Source organism: Myxocyprinus asiaticus, chromosome 6 (genome assembly GCF_019703515.2).
Source record: "Myxocyprinus asiaticus isolate MX2 ecotype Aquarium Trade chromosome 6, UBuf_Myxa_2, whole genome shotgun sequence".
In the NCBI taxonomy this organism is placed as follows: domain Eukaryota; kingdom Metazoa; phylum Chordata; class Actinopteri; order Cypriniformes; family Catostomidae; genus Myxocyprinus; species Myxocyprinus asiaticus.
This window is the reverse complement of record NC_059349.1, coordinates 5,205,996-5,228,484: the sequence shown is the minus strand read 5'-3', so window position 1 is coordinate 5,228,484 and position 22,489 is coordinate 5,205,996. Positions and strand designations below refer to the sequence as shown.

Genomic DNA, 22,489 nt, shown 5'->3' with positions numbered 1-22,489 from the left:
ATCCTGCTGCCATCTCTTCCCCAGGTAAACGACGCACACGCACCTGGCCATCTACAATATCCAAAAGAAAACGTGATTCATCAGACCAGGCCACCATCTTCCATTGGTCCATGGTCCAGTTCTGACGCTCATGTGCCCATTGTAGGCCCTTTTCGCAGTGGACAGGGGTCAGCATGGGCACTCTGACCGGTCTGCAGCTACGCAGCCCCATACGCAGCAAGCTGCGATGCACTGTGTGTTCTGACACCTTTCTATCATGACCAGCATTAAGTTTTTCAGCAATTTGTGCTACAGTAGCTCTTCTGTGGGATCGGACAAGACGGGCTAGCCTTCGCTCCGCACGCTCATCAATGAGCCTTGGGCACCCGTGACCCTGCCGCCGGTTCAACGGTTGTCCTTCCTTGGACCACTTTTGGTAGGTACTAACCACTGCATACCGGAAACACCCCACAAGACCTGCCATTTTGGAGATGCCCTGACCCAGTTGTCTAGCCATCACAATTTGAACCTTGTCAAGTTGCTCAGATCCTTACGCTTGCCCATTTGTCCTGCTTCCAACACATGAAATTCAAGAACTTCACTTGCTGCCTAATATATCCCATCCCTTGACAGGTGCTATTGTAACGAGATAATAAATGTTATTTACTTCACCTGTCAGTGGTTTTAATGTTGTGGCTGATCAGTGTATACAATACAATAAAAATACAATGGAAGTGCAAAGAAAAACAATAATACATTAAATATGTTGCAGAAAATAGATGAAAATGAATCTAAGTGAGCCTTTATCTTCCCAAGATATTGTTTTCCACCATGAACAAGCCTTAAACTAATGGTCAGCTAGAATAAGAGCAACAAGCTCTGACAACAGGGAATTATTTGCATGAAATAATAGACATTCAGCAGCTATATTAAAAACGATGGACCTGGTATGGATTCTCAAACAAAACAGGCCACCTTGGAATTGATTTGTGACAGTTTATTAAATTTTAAGTCAAACTCAGATTTAATTCAGGGCCAATGTAGGCAAACTTCACAAACACATGACAAACAAACAAATCAAACATATCTAAAATTGAAATTCAAAGACATCGGTGAAAAAAGAGAAAAGTTGTAGTGACAATTGCCAGAATTGCAGTAGCAACTAGAAACATTTTTGCAATAAAAGATTCATTATATAATCAGACAGAGAGGAAAGTAGGAACAAATTACAAAGTAGCACAAATAGATCCAGTAAACTTTGTACTGATCAAGTCATTTAAAAGTGACCAGCTTTATAGAAATAATGCCTTGATGCCTTTGAGTCCCCTATGAGCAAGCCAAAGGCGACAATGGCAAAAGAAAAAAAAAACTCTTTAAAATGTTTAGTAGGTGGCACGAGGAACTGGCTTAAATCTAAATCTAATTACTAATATAAAGTAAACTACAGTATAACTACATAGTTGAGATACATTAAAAGCCATTTTTCATATAAAATGAAATGTTTTAGTGCTCATTAAATAGGTTACACAAAAAAGACTGCTCATTTGATTGATTTCAGCAAACAAAGCAGAAACTGGTATGACCAAAATAATCATATTTCAATAGTTATAACCCACAGTATGAGTGAGCGATATGACCAAAATTCTATATCTTGGTACGAGTAATTTTATATCACAATAACAGTAAATATCACGTTAGGATTGGGCGATATGGACAAATATATTAGTACAATATATATTTTTTTAATGGTTCAATAACAGTATTTATCACGATACAAATTTCATATCATCAATAGAGAAGGAAATGCATTTTACATGTTTGTTTGAACTCAAAAATGAATATATTACTAGTTTGTTTACAAGTAAACTCTACAGGTTATGCTACCTTTTCATTTGAAATTTAAGAAGTATGCTCAGTTTAGGATTTAGTCCTACATAAGGTGTGTGACCTCTTTTTGCCACTATTTCATCATCTTCAGTGGACATTTGACTCTACCTATGGTCGTTCATTTTTAAGTTTCCAACAATTTTCTTCTTTCTGGTTTTGGCCTGACGCGTGTCCCGTACATGACGTAATTGTCATAGCCTAAAAGTCATTTTGTCCATTGTAAGACTTTCTTGACTGTGTCAAACAATTAGCAGATGTGACAGCACTATGGATCATGAAACAGCGGTGGTGTTGATGTGGGAGTTGTTGTTGTGTTCAGTTGAAAGCTGTTTTGTATTGTCAGTGATATCTTGTTTGGTACACAACCATATCATATTGGCCAGATAGCTATCTAGTGGCTACCTAGCCACTAGCCAGCTAATACTTCCTAACAGGCTGATTTCATGACTGTGATTCAGTTAGCTAGTTGTGTGTATAACTTTGCCAAACTGCTTGTATTTTTAGCGACAAGCACCTGCTCATTTAGATGTAGAATATAGGCTAAATACAGCAAATTACTTGAAAGTTTATCATCGCTATAAAGAATTATTTTCCCTCCATAAATATCAAGATCTTTTTATTGCCCAGACCTATATCACGATATAGTTTTTTTTTTTGTTTTTTTTTGTTTTTTTTTCTGGAAAATCGACAAAAAAGGGTTTATATATTAAAAAACCATGTAATAGGGGTGGGCAATATAGGCAAATATATATATAGAAATTCTTAGTCGATAATGATATTAATGACAATAAAGCCGACCTACATATTTTGATGGAAAGTGATTCAAAAACTTAACTTAAAAAAGTTAATTTTTCATGTAAAACCATGTCCAAAGTAGCATAATGGTAGACCTGTCATGTCAATTGCAATAAAATATTTCATCAATAAATATTTATTAAAAATATTTGATCTGTTTTGTCTACTCTGCATTGATTTTTAATCCAAGCAAACAATGAGATGAACAGAAGCGTTTGTGTTGATTCTGAAGCAAATCCATCAATCACGTATTTGGTTTGGATTTAGCCTTGTAGTGGATACTGGAAACCTTTTTGGCAACTTCTGTATCCATGATTTTCAAAGGCAGTGAAATTACCCATTATGCTTAGTGCATTCTTAGCACGTGAGTGAAAGAGTAAGGGAGAGTAAGAGAGAGAGAGAGAGAGAGAGAGAGAGACACCGACATACAGCACGCAAAGAGAGAAAGAATCAATGTACATGATGCGCTAGATTTCATTGTGTTTCTTGTTGAGCGCTTCAATATGAAAACATTTAGGGAATCTAGAAATCCCTACCGGACGCTTTAAGGTTAGAAAAAGAGGACATATCCATGAAAAGAGGATGTATGGTTCACATTTAAGGGACATACCTTTGCATTATTTCTGCATTAACAACGCAGACTGTTGAGAAGAACAGCGCAACTTGAGATACGAACCTCGTAAAAATGATTAAAAAATATATAAAATGAGGAGTTTTATCTGCCAAAATTTGGAAATATCCATCAATGTTTAAAAAAAAATAAATAAAAAAATAGGCAAGTGACAAAGAATTAGTTTAATGCAACCTCTGCTTATGCCATCTGGTGCGACTCTAAACATTTCGGGCATTGGCAGCTTTTGGGCAGGCTTATCGGTGTAACACTCATTTTCCAGTAGTTTTTAAGTCAACTGTAGTTGTTATAACACCCTTTAACAGCACATATTCCTCCAGAGCCTCTGCTGCTTGCCATTACCAGTAACGTTAGTCTAGCTGATAACAACAACTAAGTGAAAATGTGGAGCATCTGAGAGGAAGTCTCTCGCCGTAATGGCACCGCCCATGGAGAAGTCAGGAAAGGTGGATATAGCCTACTAGATTGTGACAAGGAAGAGGGTGGGGCCCCCAATCGGGCTAATCAGCCGAGGAGAGGGATAGGTGCAACGAGATGCGGCAGTTCGAGAGAGCTACAGGCACCTGCCCTGTATGCGTTTACGTATGTGTGTCTTTATGTTTAAGTTTCTTAAAAATATTACTTTGATGCTTCGTCCGGTTCCTGCCGCCTCCTTTCTATTGAACCCTGTTACATTGGTGCCGAAGCCCAGGAAGGGGGAGGGATGCACCGTCGTAGAGTCCTCGCCTCTCCCATCCAACCCAAAGGAGTTGCTACCGGCCACCTGGACGCGGAGGAACGGCTGCCATCTGCGAGGGGAGGAGCAGCTCACTGCTGGCCGCCTGGAGCAGTGGGGCTGCTGCCAGTGGCGGAGGAGTTCCCTACCGGCCGTCAAAACGCGGAGGAGCATTCCGTCCACCAGGGGTCAGAGGACTGGCGCCGGTCTGCCCAGGAAGGAGTGTCTGTTTTCTGCCAGAGGGTGGAGGAGTGATCGAGGACCAGGCGACGGCGTGTCTGGGAACCAGCGAGTAAGTTTTTCCTCTCTCTCGCTCCGCGTTGACCTTTCCCTCTCCTCTTTTTGTTGTTTTGTTTTTCCCCTCCCCTTGTCTCCCTCCCAGGTCGCGGAAGGCAGGAAAGGCCTGCCAGCAGGCGGGGCCAGGAGAGGGGGATGTACATCATGCCGGGGGATCCCCGGCCTAAGGCAAAGGAAGAAGGAGTGTGACGAGGAGGAGTGTGGGGCCGAGCCGTGCCTACGCACGCCCGGCCCCCAATCGGGCTAATCAGCCGAGGAGAGGGATAGGTGCAACGAGATGCAGCAGTTCGAGAGAGAGCGAGCTACAGGCAGCTGCATTGTATGCGTTTACGTTTGTGTGTCTTTGTGTTTAAGTTTATTAAAAACATTACTTTGATGCTTCATCTGGTTCCCACCTCCTTTCCACTGAACCTGAACTGTTACGTAGATATAAATGCGATGTTGACACAGGTGTTATTTAATCATTCCTGAGGTAATTTACTCAAACGCGATCGCTTCTCTCTCCATTTTTGCGGAAGTACAGATGCCGGAAAGAAAGCTTGACGGCGTCAACAACAGTAACAAATGGCAGTCGGGCTTATAGTGGAGGGTCAGTTTCACACCATGGACGATGAAGCCTTAACAAACTCCTTATTTTCTCTCGGAATGTAAAATGATTAGAATCTGAAGCACTCTATCTCTCTCTTTCTCTCACGTCAGAAAGAGTGCTCTCATCCAAGAACGTGAGAAAACAGCACCTTTTAATACAAAAATAAATTCCTCATCCTGTGTTTGTCTTGCTTCGTCCCATGTTTCGTGTGTTCATCTTTTTCCATGTTTGTTTGTCTCTCACTATCAGTCGCACGTCCTTCCAGGTGGATCATAACACACTGCGATATAGATGATATAGAAAAATCTCTACCGACTAACACTTTATACCAACGCCATGATATATCGCCATACTGCCCAGCCCAACACACAGTGTATTTTTGAACTTCTAACACCACAGGACTTTTTTAATGATTGTCTTTTCCATTCTCCATAAACCACCTCAGCTGTGTTTAACCAAAAAAAATGACTTTGCTCACTGTGATAACTTTGGACAATGTTTTAAATTATGAGTCAGTAGAGTTCCTGATGTAGTAAAACTCATTCTACATGAAAGGCAGTGGTATGCTTCTCTCCAGTATGCACTCTTTCATGTGATTTCAGTGTTCCTAAATGAGCAAAACTCTTTTCACAATGGGAGCACTTGTAAGGTTTTATTCCAGTATGTGTTTTCTGGTGTTCTTTAAAACTTCTGCGCCATGAAAATCTTTTGTCACAAACAGAACACACGAAGGGTCTCTCATTTGTATGCATTTTCAGGTGTTTTTTGAGATATGTTGCCTCAGCGTAACTCCTGCCACACTGAGAACACTTGTGTAGTTTCTCTCCAGAATGAGTTTTCAAATGACTTCTTAGGTTTCCTTGATGTATGAAACTCTTCCCACACTGAAGGCATGTGCATGGCCTCTCTCCAGTGTGAATTCTTATGTGAATCTTAAGATGTCCAATTTGTTTGAAACTCTTTCCACACTGATCACATGTGAAAGGCTTCTCTCCAGTGTGAATTCGCATGTGATTCTTCAGGTTTTCTTTATGTATAAAAGTCTTGTCACACTGAGGGCAGACGAAAGGCCTCTCTCCAGTGTGAATTCTTATGTGAATCCTGAGGTTTCCTTTTTGAATGAAACTCTTTCCACACTGAGGACACATGTAAGGCCTTTCACCAGTATGAATTCTGAAGTGATCCATAAGGTGGTCTCTGCATGTGAAGCTCTTTTCACATTGAGGACAGCAAAAAGATTTTTTGGCTGCTCTTTTCTGTGAGAAATCATTTTCAGTCTGTGAGCAACTTCTAGATTTTTCTCCTGTTATGACATTATGAGGTTCTTCATCCTGATATTCCTCCTCCACTTCATTTGGTTCTTGACTTTTCCCTTCCATCAGTTCTAAAATGAACACACAATTATCAAAAATTCAATTCAAGAGGGGCAAAGGTGAAATGAATGGAAGTAATAGTGACCCACGATCGGTGGTAGAAACCAACAGAACTATGACTGTCTAAACTACAGTCACCAAACTTTTATGGTTTTATTGGAATATTCTGGGTTTAATACAAGTTAAGCTCAATCAACAGCATTTGTGACATAATGGTGATTACCACATAAAGTAATTTCAATTAGTGCCTCTTTTTCTTTAAAATAAAAACAAAAATTGAGGTTACAGTGAGGCACTTACAATAGAAGTGAATGGGGCAGGGGAAGTGGGCGTGGTCAGCAGTGGAGGGGAGGAGAAAATGGGGGAAAGAACACAACAACCGTCTGTCTGATCCAATCAGCTTTATTACTCTACAGGCTTTTTCCTGGGCCGAAATGGTCTTCGGTGGTGGCTGATGTACACGATCATCCACCTATGTGATGCTATTTCTTTTCTTTTTTTTTAACGTAATTGCAATTATTTAATATTTAAAAAATGTAGTTGCATTTCATGTTTGTATTTAATATGATTTATTTTTGATCATCTGAGAATCTAGAAACCTCTGAATTAACAGGTGTGTTTTTTTTTTTTTGTTTTTTTACTTCAGTGTGCTTTGGGAAATCAAACTAACTTTCTTCTAAAGGGCTAGTTTTAATATTCATGAGTAAAACACTTTACTGATTTGGGACTGTGCTTCTATAGTGAAAATGTTTGTTTCCTACTCCATAACAGACATTTTGTTCCTTTCATAAGACTTTTAATGATTTAAAAATCATTTTGATTCTAGGAATATCTTAAGGCAAATGAGAATGGTTTGTTTCCTAATGTCAAATGTCATTAGAACAGGAAATATATTACAATATTACTTTGTTCATGGTTCAGACTTTCATTCTAAATTGTACTTGCCCTTATGTTTACCATAGTTTTTCCATTGTTTAACAGTGCCATTTGTAATGCCATAATATCAGGTAAAACCATGAATGCTCCCCATTACAGTGGTTAGGTAGTTAGTCTTTCTTAGAAATAAATAGTTTATTTGCTATAGAAAAAAAAGAATAGCCTAAACACATTTAAAAACTTAACTTTAAATACAACTGCCACAGTTCTAATGAAAGATTGTGTTTCAGTTTACTGTGATAAATGTAGTAAGGGTGTTGATGTGTGTTGATGTGAAAAGTCTTGTAATTGGTGCTGGTGCAGGGCAGGTGTTTTTTCTTTTTGCTCGTAAGTGCGAACTCAAACTCTTTTTCTCATAAACAATCTTACAAGATACTTATTAAACAGACAGCCTGATTAAACAACTTTTCATTGGTCATTTAGATGCACAATTCAAACAGTAGGAAGAGTTCATTCGGCACATTCCGTCTATGGTAAAAAGTCAAAATGGAGATTGTGTTTTTAATCGTACAGCAACAATGTGAAAGAGATTCTGCATTTTAATAACTTTTGAGACTTATTCCGTGACACTGATTCACAAATATAAGTTCCTTAGACCGGTTAACACTCACGGAAGAAGGGATCTATAGGGTTTGTGTGTTGAGACTATGTGTCAAAACCGCGCCTCAAACGAGCCACAGTCCACCTCACCACTTATCTCGAAACTCACATGCACAACATTTAGAAGGTTTCACCATCGACTGAAAGCCTGTCCCTCTTTTAGCATCGCAAAGAAGTTATGCCTTTTACACGCTGGCCTTGTATCAACTCACTCACTTGAAGTACTTGAGTTTAAACCTCTCGTCTAATATCACATGGTCTCATGAATAATTGTTAGCTAGCGCCCTCTCATAGGATAAAGTACTTTGGTTAGACACAAACATTTGCAAATTTCATCATCAGCAGAATGCCTGAGCAGTGAACGCGTGCGACTAAATTTTTCTAACAGAACGTGCCTGGAATTATATTAACTAATTAGTGGGTCCACAAGGTGGCAACACTCACAGTTGTGCAGTTGCTGTCATGAACAAGTGCTAGAAGATGTAATCACCACTAAACAACAGGAGACGAAGGTACAAACAACAACAGAGGATGTGTACCTCAAGAACGTGTGTGGGGGGCCTGGGTAGCTCAGCAAGCAAAGACGCTGACTACCACCCCTGGAATCGCGAGTTCGAGTCCAGGGTGTGCTGAGTGACTCCAAACAGGCTTCCAAAGCAACCATTTGGCCCGGTTGCTAGGGTGGGTAGAGTCACGTTGGTTACCTTCCTCGTGGTCACTATAAGGTGGTTCTCACGCTCGGTGGGGCGCTTGGTGAGTTGTGCGTGGATGCTGCGGTGAAAAAAAATGTAAGCCTCCACACGTGCTTCTAGGTCTCCACAGTAACACGCTCAGGAAGCCACGTGATAAGATGCATAACAAGAAAGAGAAAATAATCCACTATCTGAAGATAGTGCAATATCAACAACGAAGTGAAGATTCGTCCTTCCGCCGGAGCACAACAGAGAGGTAGAAAATAATCCACTCGCTTTAAAGGTGTTAAATATCAACAACGGAGCGAAGATTTGGGTGTTCAGAGCACGAGCGATCCTGAAGAAGAAAAATCCTGATGAAATGGCACCAGGCTCCGGTTTATATGCTCGCGGTGAGGGCATCGGGAGCAGAACATCAAGCGCCATCTGCCAATAAATTGGTGTGGTTTTAAAGGGTGTCAGAGATCGTCACTCCTGGTAGGAGTTTCCCCATAATGTCAGCAACTGACATAGCATCTTATTGACCGACTTGAAAGGGAACTCTTAAATAAAGGAAAAGTGTTGTGTTTGAGAAAACTAAGTTTTTAAGAGATAAGTTGTTTAATCCTTGAGGCTTTGCCGCCGCCTTTTTTTTTTTTCATCTTTATGGACTCTTTGTGTTTTGAATGGCATAAAATGTAAGTTTTTGCCTATACTAGGTATGTGCCAATGTGACGAGTCAATTAGTGGTGTCGACTACTAACATTTATATTTTTAGTGGTGGTGGTTTTAACGTGAGATGCAATTCTCAAATGAATTAAGAAGTATGATAGGTGTTGGTGGCACTACACATAAATAACTAATATTGGCATTATATTCATGCTGTTTATCCAGAGAGGAACTGGCCGCCACAGTAAGCCTCATTTTCCCCAAGGTTATTTTAAACACATTGTGTTCCTTGCCACAGTCGCCTTTAGATTGCTCACTGGGGATCTAAATACAAATATTATTTATGGCACAATTTTCAATCATGTTTTTTATTAAACCACAACACTGTGACTATAAGACATTACTATATTACAGCTTCTTTTTCTGTTCAAGCATAATTTTCTGTAAAGCTGCTTTGAAATTATCTGTGTTGTGAAATGCGCTATACAAATAAAAAAATGACTTGAGAAACAGATCAATATTTAAGTCTTTTTTTAATATAAATATCCACTTTCACTTTTAAAGTTTGAAAGAATGTTAAAGTGAAAGTAGAGGTTGATAGTAAAAAAGGACTTAAATATTGATCTGTTTCTCGCCCACACCTATTATATTGCTTCTGAAGATATGGATTTAACCATTGGAGTTGTATGGATTACTTTTTTGCTGCCTTTATGTGATTTTTAGAACTTCAAAGATCTGGGGCCGTATGTACACAGCCTGGCCAAAAAAAATCCAAGTCACTGTTTGGATTTAAATAAGCAAATACTTAAGAGCCTATGATTGGAGATTTATTGCAGTGATTATGTTTCAGCTGGCAACAATTCTTTCAGCCCTAACTGATGCAGTGTGTAGCTTCTCATTTCTTAAACAACAATGCCGGAAGACATAACCCGTGGTCGTGGAAAAGATGTTACTGTGTTTCAGAAGGGGCAAATTATTGGCCTGCATCAACCAAAGAAAACAACTAAGGAGATTGCTGAAATCACTGAAATTGGGTTAAGAACTGTCCAATGCATTATTAAAACCTGGAAGGATAGTGGTGAACCGTCAGCTTCACGGAAAAAATGTGGACAAAAAATCGTGATCAGAGATCACTAAAACGCAAGTCACAACGTAAAAAATCGACAGTATAACTCACAACTATGTTTAATAGTGAAAGAAAGAGCATTTCCACATGTACAATGTGATGAGAACTTACAGGATTGGGACTAAACATCTGTGTGGCCACAAGAATGCCACTTGTTAGTGGACTAATCAGAAAAAACAACTTCAATTTGCTAGGGAGCATAAAGATTGGGCTGCGGAGCAGTGGAAAAAGGTAATGTGGTCTGATGAGTCCAGATTTACCCTATTGGTTGGAGTCACTCAGCACACCCTGGACCCTATTCCAAAGTGATGTGCGCATCAAGGTAAGAAGGGAAGTGCATGAAGCGATGCACCCATCATGCATAATGCCCACTGTACAAGCCTCTGGAGGCAGTGTTATGATCTGGGGTTGCTTCAATTGGTCAGGTCTAGGCTCAGCAACGTTATTCGGCAATAAAAAGTCAGCTGAATACCTGAATGTACTGAATCACCAGGTTATCACATCAATTGATTTTTTCTTCCCTGACGGCACGGGCATATTCCAGGATGACAATGCCAAGATTAATTTGGCTCAAATTGTGAAAGAGTGGTTCAGGGAGCAATTCACACATGGATTGGCCACCACAGAGTCCTGACCTTAACCCCACTGAAAGACTTTGAGTGGTTCAACTCTCCCGTCATCAATACAAGATCTTGGCCAAAAATTAATGCAACTCTGGATGGAAATAAATGTTGTGACGCTGCATAAGGTTGTCAAAGCAATGCCACAACGAATGTGCACCATAATCAAAGCTAAAGGCGGTCCAATGCTTTTTTTTTTTTTTTTTTTTTTTGGCCAGGCAGTGTATAAAGCTGCTTGGAGTCAAATGTGTCAAAATTCGAAGAATGATGTAATTTTTCTCTTATTTCCTAGAGTTAAGAATAAGTGTGATTCATAAAGGTTCATAAGTGTTAAGACTTAGTCTCAGCTCCTAAATTGTTTTATTCACAATGACTGTGTTCCATAGAGACAACACACACTACAACAAAGAATGAATGTGTTGGACTTATGATAGTGGAATTTGGGCAAATGTGTTTTGTAGTTGAATGAAATGAAATCCATCAATATAATTATTTAATTCCAGGACATTTTTTCATTTAATGAATACATTGAAACTCGTGAATTAAGGCCTGTTCACACCAAATCCGTGACGATTTTGCAAGACGAACCTCTGATGGAAGGTCTATTCACACAGAGTCCGAACAAAAATTAAACTAAAAAGTATTTCACTCCAGTGCAGTAGGCGGCGCTGTTATACCAGTCTCCTTTCTGCACCCTTCAGCTGTTAGAGATTAAAATAAAGAATGCTGTTAAAGCATTTATTTACCGACTTTGGCACAACTGTTTCATTATGCTCTTCATGCTGTTGATGCATTTTGAGGAGTATATACATTTGAAGTCAGAAGTTTACATATACCTTAGCCAAATATATTTAAACTCAGTTTTTCACAATTCCTGACATTTAATCGTAGAAAACATTCCCTGTCTTAGGTCAGTTAGGATCACTACTTTATTTTAAGAATGTGAAATGTCAGAATAATAGTAGAGAGAATGATTTATTTCAGCTTTTATTTCTTTCATCACATTCCCAGTGGATCAGAAGTTTACATGCACTTTGTTAGTATTTGGTAGCATTGCCTTTAAATTGTTTAACTTAGGTCAAACTTTTTGGGTAGTCTTCCACAAGCTTCTCACAATAAGTTGCTGGAATTTTGGCCCATTCCTCCAGACAGAACTGGTGTAACTGAGTCAGGTTTGTAGGCCTCCTTGCTCGCACACGCTTTTTCAGTTCTGCCCACAAATTTTCTATCGGATTGAGGTCATGGCTTTGTGATGGCCACTACAATACCTTGACTTTGTCTTTAAGCCATTTTGCCACAACTTTGGAGGTATGCTTGGGGTCATTGTCCATTTGGAAGACCGATTTGCGACGAGCTTTAAATTCCAGGCTTATGTCTTGAGATGTTGCTTCAATATATCCACATAATTTTCCTTCCTCATGATGCCATCTATTTTGTGAAGTGCACCAGTCCCTCCTGCAGCAAAGCACCCACACAACATGATGATGCCACCCCCATGCTTCACGGTTGGGATGGTGTTCTTCGGCTTGCAAGCCTCACCCTTTTTCCTCCATATATAACGATGGTCATTATGTCCAAACAGTTAAATTTTTGTTTCATCTGATCAGAGGACATTTCTCCAAAAAATAAGATCTTTGTCCCCACGTGCACTTGCAAACTGTAGTCTGGCTTTTTTATGGCATTTTTGAAGCAGTGGCTTCTTCTTTGCTGAACAGCCTTTCAGGTTATGTCAATATAGGACTTGTTTTACTGTGGATATAGATACTTGTCTACCTGTTTCCTCCAGCATTTGCACAAGGTCCTTTGCTGTTGTTCTGGGATTGATTTGCACTTTTCGCACCAAACTACATTCATCTCTAGGAGACAGAATGCGTCTCCTTCCTTAGCGGTATGATGGCTGTGTGGTCCCATGGTCTTTATACTTGCGTACCATTGTTTGTACAGATGAACGTGGTACCATCAGGCATTTGGAAATCGCTCCCAAGGATGAACCAGACTTGTGGAAGTCCACAATTTTCTTTCCTGAGGTCTTAGCTGATTTCTTTTGATTTTCCCATTATGTCAAGGAAAGAGGCACTGAGTTTGAAGGTATGCCTTAAAATACATCCTCAGGTACACCTCCAATTCAGTACACCTCCTTTTCAGAAGCTAATTGGCTAATTGTCTAAAGGCTTGACATAATTTTCTTGAATTTTTCAAGCTGCTTAAAGGCACAGTTAACTTAGTGTATGTAAACTGACCCACTGGAATTGTGATATAGTCAATTAAACGTGAAACATTCTGTCTGTAAACAATTGTTGGAAAACTTACTCATGTCATGCACAAGTAGATGTCCAAAATGACTTGCCAAAACTATGGTTTGCTAATATGAAATCTGTGGAGTGGTTAAAAAATGAGTTTTAATGACTTCAACCTAAGTGTATGTAAACTTCTGACTTCTGTTTTTTTTTTTATGCAAGTGAGATGAGTAAAGTGCTCAGCTGGATATTTATTTTCACATGTACTTTGCTACGAGTATATTCCGAACGAATTCCCGAACCCAACTTCACTTTTTATTATGCATGGATGAATGACTGGATAATATAACACAAGGTACATTGATACAAATACACATGGAATACTGTACATTGAGAATAACCAGTATAGTATAAAATATGATGCATATATTAAAAAATAATATTAATGAAAACACTGGCTCACGGTCTTTTCTTTATTTAAATTATTGCAATACTTTGTTATATTGTCCTTGCAATAAAAATAGCATTGTGGTTCTGCAATTCGTTTGTCTAAAACATAGCATGTAACAAATCTTTTAATGGGATATTTTATTATGAGCTTAGTGCAAACAAATTGCCGAACCTTGCTGCTATTTTTAATGCCATGAGAATATACAGGAACATTGATATACATATTAAATAATGTACATTTAAGACAAAAAACCATAAGCAGACTTTAAAAAAAAAATAGACCGGGTTTATGTTTGCAGTACAAAGCGTTCATGAATTGCAAATTTTTTAAGTATATCATTTTCTGGTTGTGTATCAGCTGCACATCAATGCTGGTGTTTGCCAGCTGAATAGTGCCACCAACGTGCTGGATTGAGCAGCTGCAATGACTCTGTAAAAATGACAAAAAGCTCTTTTATCAATTGTCAGTCAGTTTTCATCTCAGTCCGAATAAATTTTGCAAAAGAACTTGTCCAAAACAAGTGAGACATTATAACTTCAAATAGGCCAAAAAATGAAAAATAGGCTTACTTCATGGATTGTGCGCCAATGCCGCTCAACCAGAGTGCTATGATAAAATATTGTTGATATGTTTAACGTCAAATTTACCACTAAATTGAACCGTATTTAACATAAATTTTACATGTAGCTGTAATGGGATTACAACAGTTTGTTTTATTATCATATCATTTTGTGATTTAAATTGTCCTTGTGGAGAAATGTTGTTTTGATAACGTGAAAAGCATATGCAATTTATATTGCAAGATTTAGCATTTAGATTTTTTGTAGCCTTTAATTTTCACATTGTTTGAGGATATCATTCGGCAAGATGTGGAATGATGTTTTAAAATACAGGAAATTAAATTTGGCTTTCTCATTTGATTAATAAAATCATCAACAGAAAATAACATATCCAAATATTGTTTTATAATGTGCTGTATTAATCATAAATGAATGAATGAATGGTGTCATACCAGCTGGGACATATTACCATTGCAGGCTCACTATTGGCTGATTCAGTTTTTGAGGTCAGCCATTTTGGGTCGACATCATTGTAGTCCTTTTGACAACACTGAGGTGTCACCTCAGTCAGCACTTAAGATTCAGTCTTACACTTTGCTGAAAGCTGCTTTTAGCATCTTTATAAAAAGCTCCTACTCTTACACAAGTCCTACTATTGCTAAGAATTTTTTGACACTTAGCCCTTGTGCGTCAATAAAAAAAGTTACTCAGAGGTCCTTAGAGGACAAAAATGTCCACGTCAAAAAACTGCCATAATATTATATATTAATATTATTTTCCACTTTCAATGAGTTAATTTTTTTAACCAACATCAGTCCTGATCATAACTACCAAATATTCATTCATTTTCAGGATTTTAACCGTTTGAATGCCAGTTTGTTTATATAATGCCACTGTTGTTTTTTTACACACACACACACACACACACACACACACACACACACACACATTTCTCAATACACACATTCAAAACACACTCTGACATCCATACCAACACACCCACACAATTTTATCTGCATCATTTATTTAACTGGCCTGCAGTGCTCTATAATACAGCAAACAGAAAATAGGAAAAAAGCATGTATTTGCTCCATAGGCTAAACATGAGACAAATGGCGCCATCTGGTGGAAAATATTAAAAATTAAAATTCTGAACCTAGGGCTCTGGAATGAAAGCGTAATATCATAGAATTAATGATTTTATGCTTTAATGGCACTGGGATCAAATATTGCATTGTTTTAATGGGTTTCAGTGGGGACATTTTTGTCCTTAAGGTCCTGAGTGTAACTATTTTGTGTACACAGTGTATTATAGGAACTTCAAAATTCCCCCCAAAATACACGCCTTTGACAACATTTATGCCGTTGGCATTAACACAGCCAAAATTATCGAAAAAACTAAAATTCAAAAGACAAAAATGTCCCAAAGGTCACACAAGGGTAAAGTCAAAGCTTAAGATTATTCTGAAGAGCACTTCTGAGAAGTTTTATACAGACGGCCCCTGGTCACCATTCACTTGCATTGTATGGACCAACAGAGTTGAGATATTCTTCTAAAAATCTTAATTTGTGTTCAGCAGTTGAAAGAAAGTCATACATGTCTGGGATTGCATGAGGGTGTGTAAATGATGAGAGAATTTTCATTTTTGGGTGAACTATCCCTTTAAAATCTCTGACTGATTTTAGGAAAAGTGTCAGTACAAGATTGGCCAGATTATAACTTTCTTAACCCGGAATTCTTACTTTAACATCTTATTGCACAAAACTATTAAATTTATTTAAAGGGCTGCAACAACTAATCTATAATTATCGATAATGAAAACCATCGACTACTAATTTTATTATCGATTATTTGGATATATGCTGCGAGCACGGAGAAGCTCCATATGTGACGTCACTTTACAGCCCAGTGAAAATGTGTTGCATGTTGAAACTCATTTGAAAAATGACGAAATTGAAAAGCAGAAAAAACATGGCCCAAGTTGTCCTGCGCACGAGAGCAATTAATAAACACTTCAAAGAAGACCATAGTAAGCATACAGTTTAATGTGGAGCGAATGCTGCATCAGGTGGGTTGAAAGAGTGATTGTGTTGTTTGATGTGCTTAAGAGTTGTTCCTCTCCAGCACATAACTTACATTTTACTGCTATTTTCTATGTTTTATAATGTATACATGTTATGAATTCAAAATCAGGCATATATTTCTGGGTATTTCACAAAACTGTTTGTTTTTACCCTGTGTGAGTCTCCGTTAAACTTCACTGAGCGAGCGCGAGCATCGCCTCAATCAAACTGATCACAATGGAGAAAGGGAGCGCTGGAGCGCAATCATCTTAATTTAACTCGTGCAGATTCATACCATGATTTCAGTTTCAATGTAATCATTTGTGCAGCTCGTGGATATCACACTGATGTCTCAGAGGTCAAAGTGTGGTTTTTAAAGTGTTTTAGATGATTTCTCCTCATGCATGAGAATTTTCAGCACAAGAGTGAATCTGCACTGCGTTTACAGATGATTGTACTATATTAAACTGTATATAATGCTGAATATAATGTATAATAATGCTAAGGGTCCTGATATTTGATCGTCCTTATAATAACGTATGTAATGTCTGATTCCACCAGTAAATTTATACCATGACAAACATGTTACTTGATTAACATCCACATATTTTTTAAAAAAATAGTTCAGAAACATGTAATCAGTGACAATACTATTTTAAAACATACAATATTAATTTAAAATACTTAAAATGTATGTAATCAGTGATAATCAGTGACATAATTATGTATTTTTCAGCTGGGCAGAATTATTAATATTTCTATTCTGGTGTCACTTTTGCCCTCTGCTGGGCTGATGTTTTGTGCCACTCCATCCCCAATGGATCATGTTACTCTTTAATAAACAGTACTTTTTAAGTTTTACAAGTAAAGGAACTGTTTTGCATATGTCTTGAATGTAATAATAATAAAAATCAAACATAACTATTCAGGCTTTGCTCAAAGTTTTGTGAGAGTATAGAATTGTTCAGTAGAGTAAACCAAACCAAATCCTTAACGCCCTTTATCATTTCCGTTTCTTAAAAAATAACATTTTAATGAAATACAGGAAGTTTCATTTTTATCCAATTAATCGAAGAAATAATCGAAGATTATCGATTATCAAAATAATCTGTTAGTTGAAGCCCTAGTTATTTAGCCTATTTATTTGTTGATAATATTTGACTATTTGTTAGTCACCATTTTAAAGTGTTGCACTTAGCATCTGTATATCCCTCTGAAACACATCTGATTGGGGTCACATGAACATGACGGAGCCTAAAAGTACATCATTATCCTTAACACAGACTAGTCATTTAAACAAACGACCAACTAGTTGATTATTAAAAACTGGTCGTTTTGCACATCCCTAGCTTATACTGTTATATAGTGAGCAATAAACAGATGTTACTTTTACTAAATTCTGCTAAAAATAAATACAGTGACTGTATCACTTAAACCCCCTGGGGGCCTTTTACCCTAAATGTGTGGGCCTTTTTCCGAAGTTTGGGGTAAAAGGCTCCCTTGCCACCATTAAATTATTTATTTTTTTATTTTTTTATCAAAACAACTTTCCTTAATTATTTATTTTCAGACAAATTATGTTGCTCTGTCAATATTCAATAAAAATATTTATTTTTTATCTTAGTACACTGTGACCAGAAAGTACATTTTCCTTAGGTGTGCCTTTAGCCGTTGTACCCCACATACCTGTTGACATCACAGAAAATGTAGTTTAGTGTTTCATGACCCTTTAAATGCAGAAATGTGAGGCTTATAATTCTTTAAAAGCATGTACATTCATTTTTCTGTTAAAACTTGTGTATTGTATGAGCTGTAATGCTTTTTTTGTGTGGTTGCTAAGGGTTTTATGGTTTGGTGTTACGTTGTCATGGCAACGAAGTTGTAAAATTGGATATAACTTTACACAGATGCAGTTAGTAAGTGATTTTATCACACTAAAATCATGTTAACATTTATACTGTTTAACTCTTGTGTCTATACTTTCAAAACAGTGAGTATTTTAATGTTTACAGATTGGCCCCCATTCACTTCCATTGTAAGAGCCTCGGTGGAACCAAGATTTTTGCTTTTTTTAAGAAAAGGAGGGGAAGTAAAAATTTAATTTTGTGGTAATCAACATTATGCCACAAATGCCGCTGATTGAGTTGAACTTGTATTGAACCCGGAATATTCCTTTAATGAAGAGTGAAAATGGACACCAACCTCTTTGTTCCTCAGTTTCGTCATTTTTCACTCTGCATGGTTCTGAATCACTCATGTCCTCTCTCTCCGCTTCTAAAAATTCCATCTTTACAATAGTATATTACGCAGATTTCTATTTTCACAACTGAAGTTGCACCTGCTTGTTTGATAACGGGTCTTCGTCACATTCTCGCAAACTTTTACTATTTCAAAATACGAACCGCATTGGTGATGGTAAAGCACTTTTTAAAGAGTAATTTGTGAGTATTAATACTACCGCGATATCAAGCCACAGATTCCTTTGTCGCCTTGCACAAACACAACCAGAAACATCGTCGTGAAGTACACCCTTTCCCTTACTCGTCGTCTTTTTCTTTGGCTGTTGGCAAACCAGCTTTTGGTGCATTAGTGCCACCAACTGAGTGTGGAGCAACGATGCGAAGGGACACCTATCTACTATTTTAGGATTTCTAATATTTTTCATTAATCGTCTTTCTTTTATTCTTATATATATATATATATATATATATATATATATATATATATATATATATATATATATATATATATATATGTTTAAAAACTAGTGTCATAATGACATCATCAGCCTCTCAGGTTGTGAACAGTATAAGTGTCTCCTCTTTTTCTAATGACTTTATTTTATATGTTGTTATGTTTGTTAGTAGGAGACAATCTTAATTTTTAATAATAATAATAATTATTATTATTATTATTATTTACAGAAAACAACATAATTACAAAGTGGATATTTGTAGAATATCAGCATTAAATTCTCTTTCTAATAAACACCTGTAGTGTCCTGACGTGAACATTACTCTAATGGCTAAGTGAACTGTAAAACTGTCAACCCTGTTACTTTTTTAAAGGCATAGCTATATCCCAAAATGTATATATAAAAAAAAAAAAAATAATAATAATATAAAAAAATCTATTAGCTCGAGATGGCACAATGCAATTTATTTACACTTCAAGACAAGGCTGATAAAATTGACTTTAAAAATCACCTTTTTGAAATGGAAAAGGTACAGATTGGTGGAATGAAAATAATAATAAATAATAAAAATCATAATAAAAAATCATAATAACCATAAATATTCCTTTATCATTATTTATATTCACGACTCCACTCCTGAATCTATAAGAAAACCTAAGACAGCGTCTCTCATCCCTGCTAAAAAATAAAAAAAATAAACCCTCACAGAAATTCTAATGGTTTTAATGATTATAATGGGCTGTGAGGTCACTGAGGTAGTCAATAAACTCCTCGGTGGCAGGGCTGCAGGGGTGGATGAGATTCGGCCAGAATATCTGAAGGCTCTGGATGTTGTTGGGCTGTCTTGGTTGGCACGCCTTTTCAACAGTGCATGGAATGGGAGTACGGTACCCTTTGGATTGGCAAACTGGGGTGGTGGTCCCCATTTTTAAGAAAGGGGACAGGAGGATGTGCTCCAACTTCAATGGTAAAATACATTTGTAGAGTGAAGCATGTAATAAAACATTATTCTATTGTGCCATATAGTGTCAGATTTCTTTGTAGCCACAGAAATGAACAGACATCCTATTCTGTAGCACGAGGGGTTGTGGGCAATAGTAGTCCAACAAAGCAAGCGCGGCTGAATTTCATAAATGGGTTATTATTAGAATTTTTTTTTTTTTTTATTTTGTGTGTGTGTGTGTTTCCACTAAGTGAACTCAGGAAGTAATTGAGAATCAATAAACATACATGAGACTAAATATTTATGAGTTTTGTAAAGTAGCCTATTTATGTGATATAGTGCCTTTAATCTTTTTTGTAGTTCTGCTTTTCCTTAGGTGTTTATTCCCCCACTTTTTTTCTTTTCTGTATTTTATCTTAGTCTAAACCAACAGTGAAATGTGTTTCTTTTTCTTTTAAAAGTAAAATTTTACATGACAGGACTACAAAACAAGATGAATTAAGTTTAGCCTATTAAATAAAGAGTAAAGGGAGCATTTGTTAGAGCTAAACCAAAAGGTCCTCGCATGTTGCGTTCATTAGTTTTTAAATTGAAAAACAACATATACACTAAAGAGCCAAAACATTATGACCACTCAAAGGTGAAACAAATAACTTTGATCATCTCCTAACAAGGCAACATGTTAAGGTCTGGGTAGATTAGATGGTAAACTAACAATCAGTTCTCATAGACAGCGTGTTGAATGCAGGAGAAATAGGCAGGAGTAAAGACCTGAGCGACTTTGACAAGGGCCAAATTATTATGACCAGGTGACTGGGTCAGAGCATCTCTGAAACGGCAAGGCTTGTGGGGTGCTCCCGGTCAGCAGTGGTGAGTACCTACAGACAGTGGTCTGAGGAGGGACAAACCACAAACCGGCGACAGGGCGTTGGGCGCCCAAGGCTCATCGATGCACAAGGGCACCGAAGGCTATCCCATCTGGTCCGAACCAACAGAAGGTTCTGTGCTGTGGCACAAGTCACAGAAAATGTTAATGATGGTTACGGGAGGAATGTGTCACAATACACAGTGCATCGCACACTGCTGCGAATGGGGCTGCAGAGCCGCAGACCAGTCAGAGTGCCCATGATGACCCCTGTCCACCGTCTACAGCACCTACAATGGACACACGAGCATCGGAACTGGACCTTGGAGCTGTGAAAGAAGGTCGCCTGGTCCGATGAGTCCCATTTTCTTTAACATCACATGGACGGCGTGTACGTGTGTGCCGTTTACCTGTGGGAAGATGACAAGCCAGTGGAGGGAGTGTGATGCTCTGGGTAATGTTCTGTTGGGAAACCCTGGGTCCGGCCATTCATGTGGATGACAATTTGACACGTGCCACTTACCTAAACATCGTTGCAGACCAGGTACACCCCTTGGCATGGTATTTCCTGATGGCACTGGCCTCCTTCTGCAGGATAATGCGCCCTTCCACACTGCACACATCGTTCGGGAATGGTTTAAGGAACAAAAATCTTTATCAGCAACATTGTGTGGATTAACACAAAAGATGACAATAGCAAAAATCATACACCGATCAGCCACAACATTAAAACCACCTGCCTAATATTGTGTAGACCCCCCTCGTGCTGCCAAAACAGCACCAACCCGCATCTCAGAATAGCATTCTTCTCACCACAATTGTACAGAGTGGTTATCTGAGTTACTGTAGACTTTGTCATTTCGAACCAGTCTGGCCATTCCCTGTTGACCTCTCTCATCAACACTTTTTTCTTCCACAGATCTGCCGCTCACTGGATGTTTTTTGTTTTTGGCACCATTCTGAGTACATTTTCGAGACTGTTGTGTGTGAAAATCCCAGCAGATCAGCAGTTACAGAAATACTCAAACCAGCCTATCTGGCACCAACAATCATCCATGCGATTATCTAATCAGCCAATCGTGTGGCAGCAGTGCAGTACATAAAATCATGCAGATATGGGTCAGGAGCTTCAGTTAATGTTCACATCGACCATCAGAATGGGGAAAAAATTTGATCTCAGTGATTTGGAGCGTGGCATGATTACTGGTGCCAGACGGGCTGGTTTGAGTATTGAGTTTGGCAAAGCCCTCTGGTGAACCTCCTGACACTCTTTAAAGGAGACCGAAATATCCTATTTATGTACTCAACAAACTTAAAAATATATTTCATAACGTCATACTTAAAATATAACATTCAAGGGGAATAGAATGATGATAGAATCAATATAGTTATTTAATATGTTATGAATTGATTGATCTTTGATTGGCCTTAGTAACCTTCCAAAGTTACGGCAAGATGTTTTCAAATTATATATAAACATAAATCTGCAAATGTATAAACACCAGAAGTGAGATTTACAGTCTTTAGTTTGAGTGATTGGTTTCTAAAGGTCAGCTGAATTTCTGAGTTTTCAATCTCTCAGCAGCAAAAGAAATTCACTGCACAAATCACTCTGTGGTTGGCACAAATAATTTTTCACATCGAAATGAAATTAAATCTGGGTGATATTTTCTTTTACACTGCATATATTTGCTCTATGCCTTTCTATAAAATTTTAAAGTTGATAAGCCTATTTATTTTTCTATCCAAACCATGCATAATCATAAGGTTCTATCTTATTATTTGC

At 37.8% G+C, this 22,489-nt stretch overlaps 2 protein-coding genes across 3 annotated transcripts in view; both read right to left on the bottom strand.

Annotated features, from left to right (window-relative positions):
• LOC127442933 (uncharacterized) overlaps window positions 1-22,489 on the bottom strand; it is a 235,004-nt gene that overhangs the window by 142,949 nt on the left and 69,566 nt on the right. The gene's annotated exons all lie outside the window — the stretch shown is intronic.
• LOC127442965 (gastrula zinc finger protein XlCGF8.2DB-like) lies at window positions 758-21,277 on the bottom strand. Of its 2 annotated transcripts, none has more exons than XM_051701422.1 (2): window positions 21,227-21,277; window positions 758-6,277 (listed from the first exon to the last, which is right to left on the bottom strand). In XM_051701422.1, the coding sequence occupies exons 1-2, from the start codon at window positions 21,261-21,263 to the stop codon at window positions 5,433-5,435; spliced, it is 882 nt and encodes a 293-aa protein (XP_051557382.1). In that variant the 5' UTR covers window positions 21,264-21,277; the 3' UTR covers window positions 758-5,432. The 2 variants fall into 2 exon arrangements, with proteins under 2 accessions (XP_051557382.1, XP_051557381.1); XM_051701421.1 differs by lacking the exon at window positions 21,227-21,277 and adding an exon at window positions 18,403-18,741.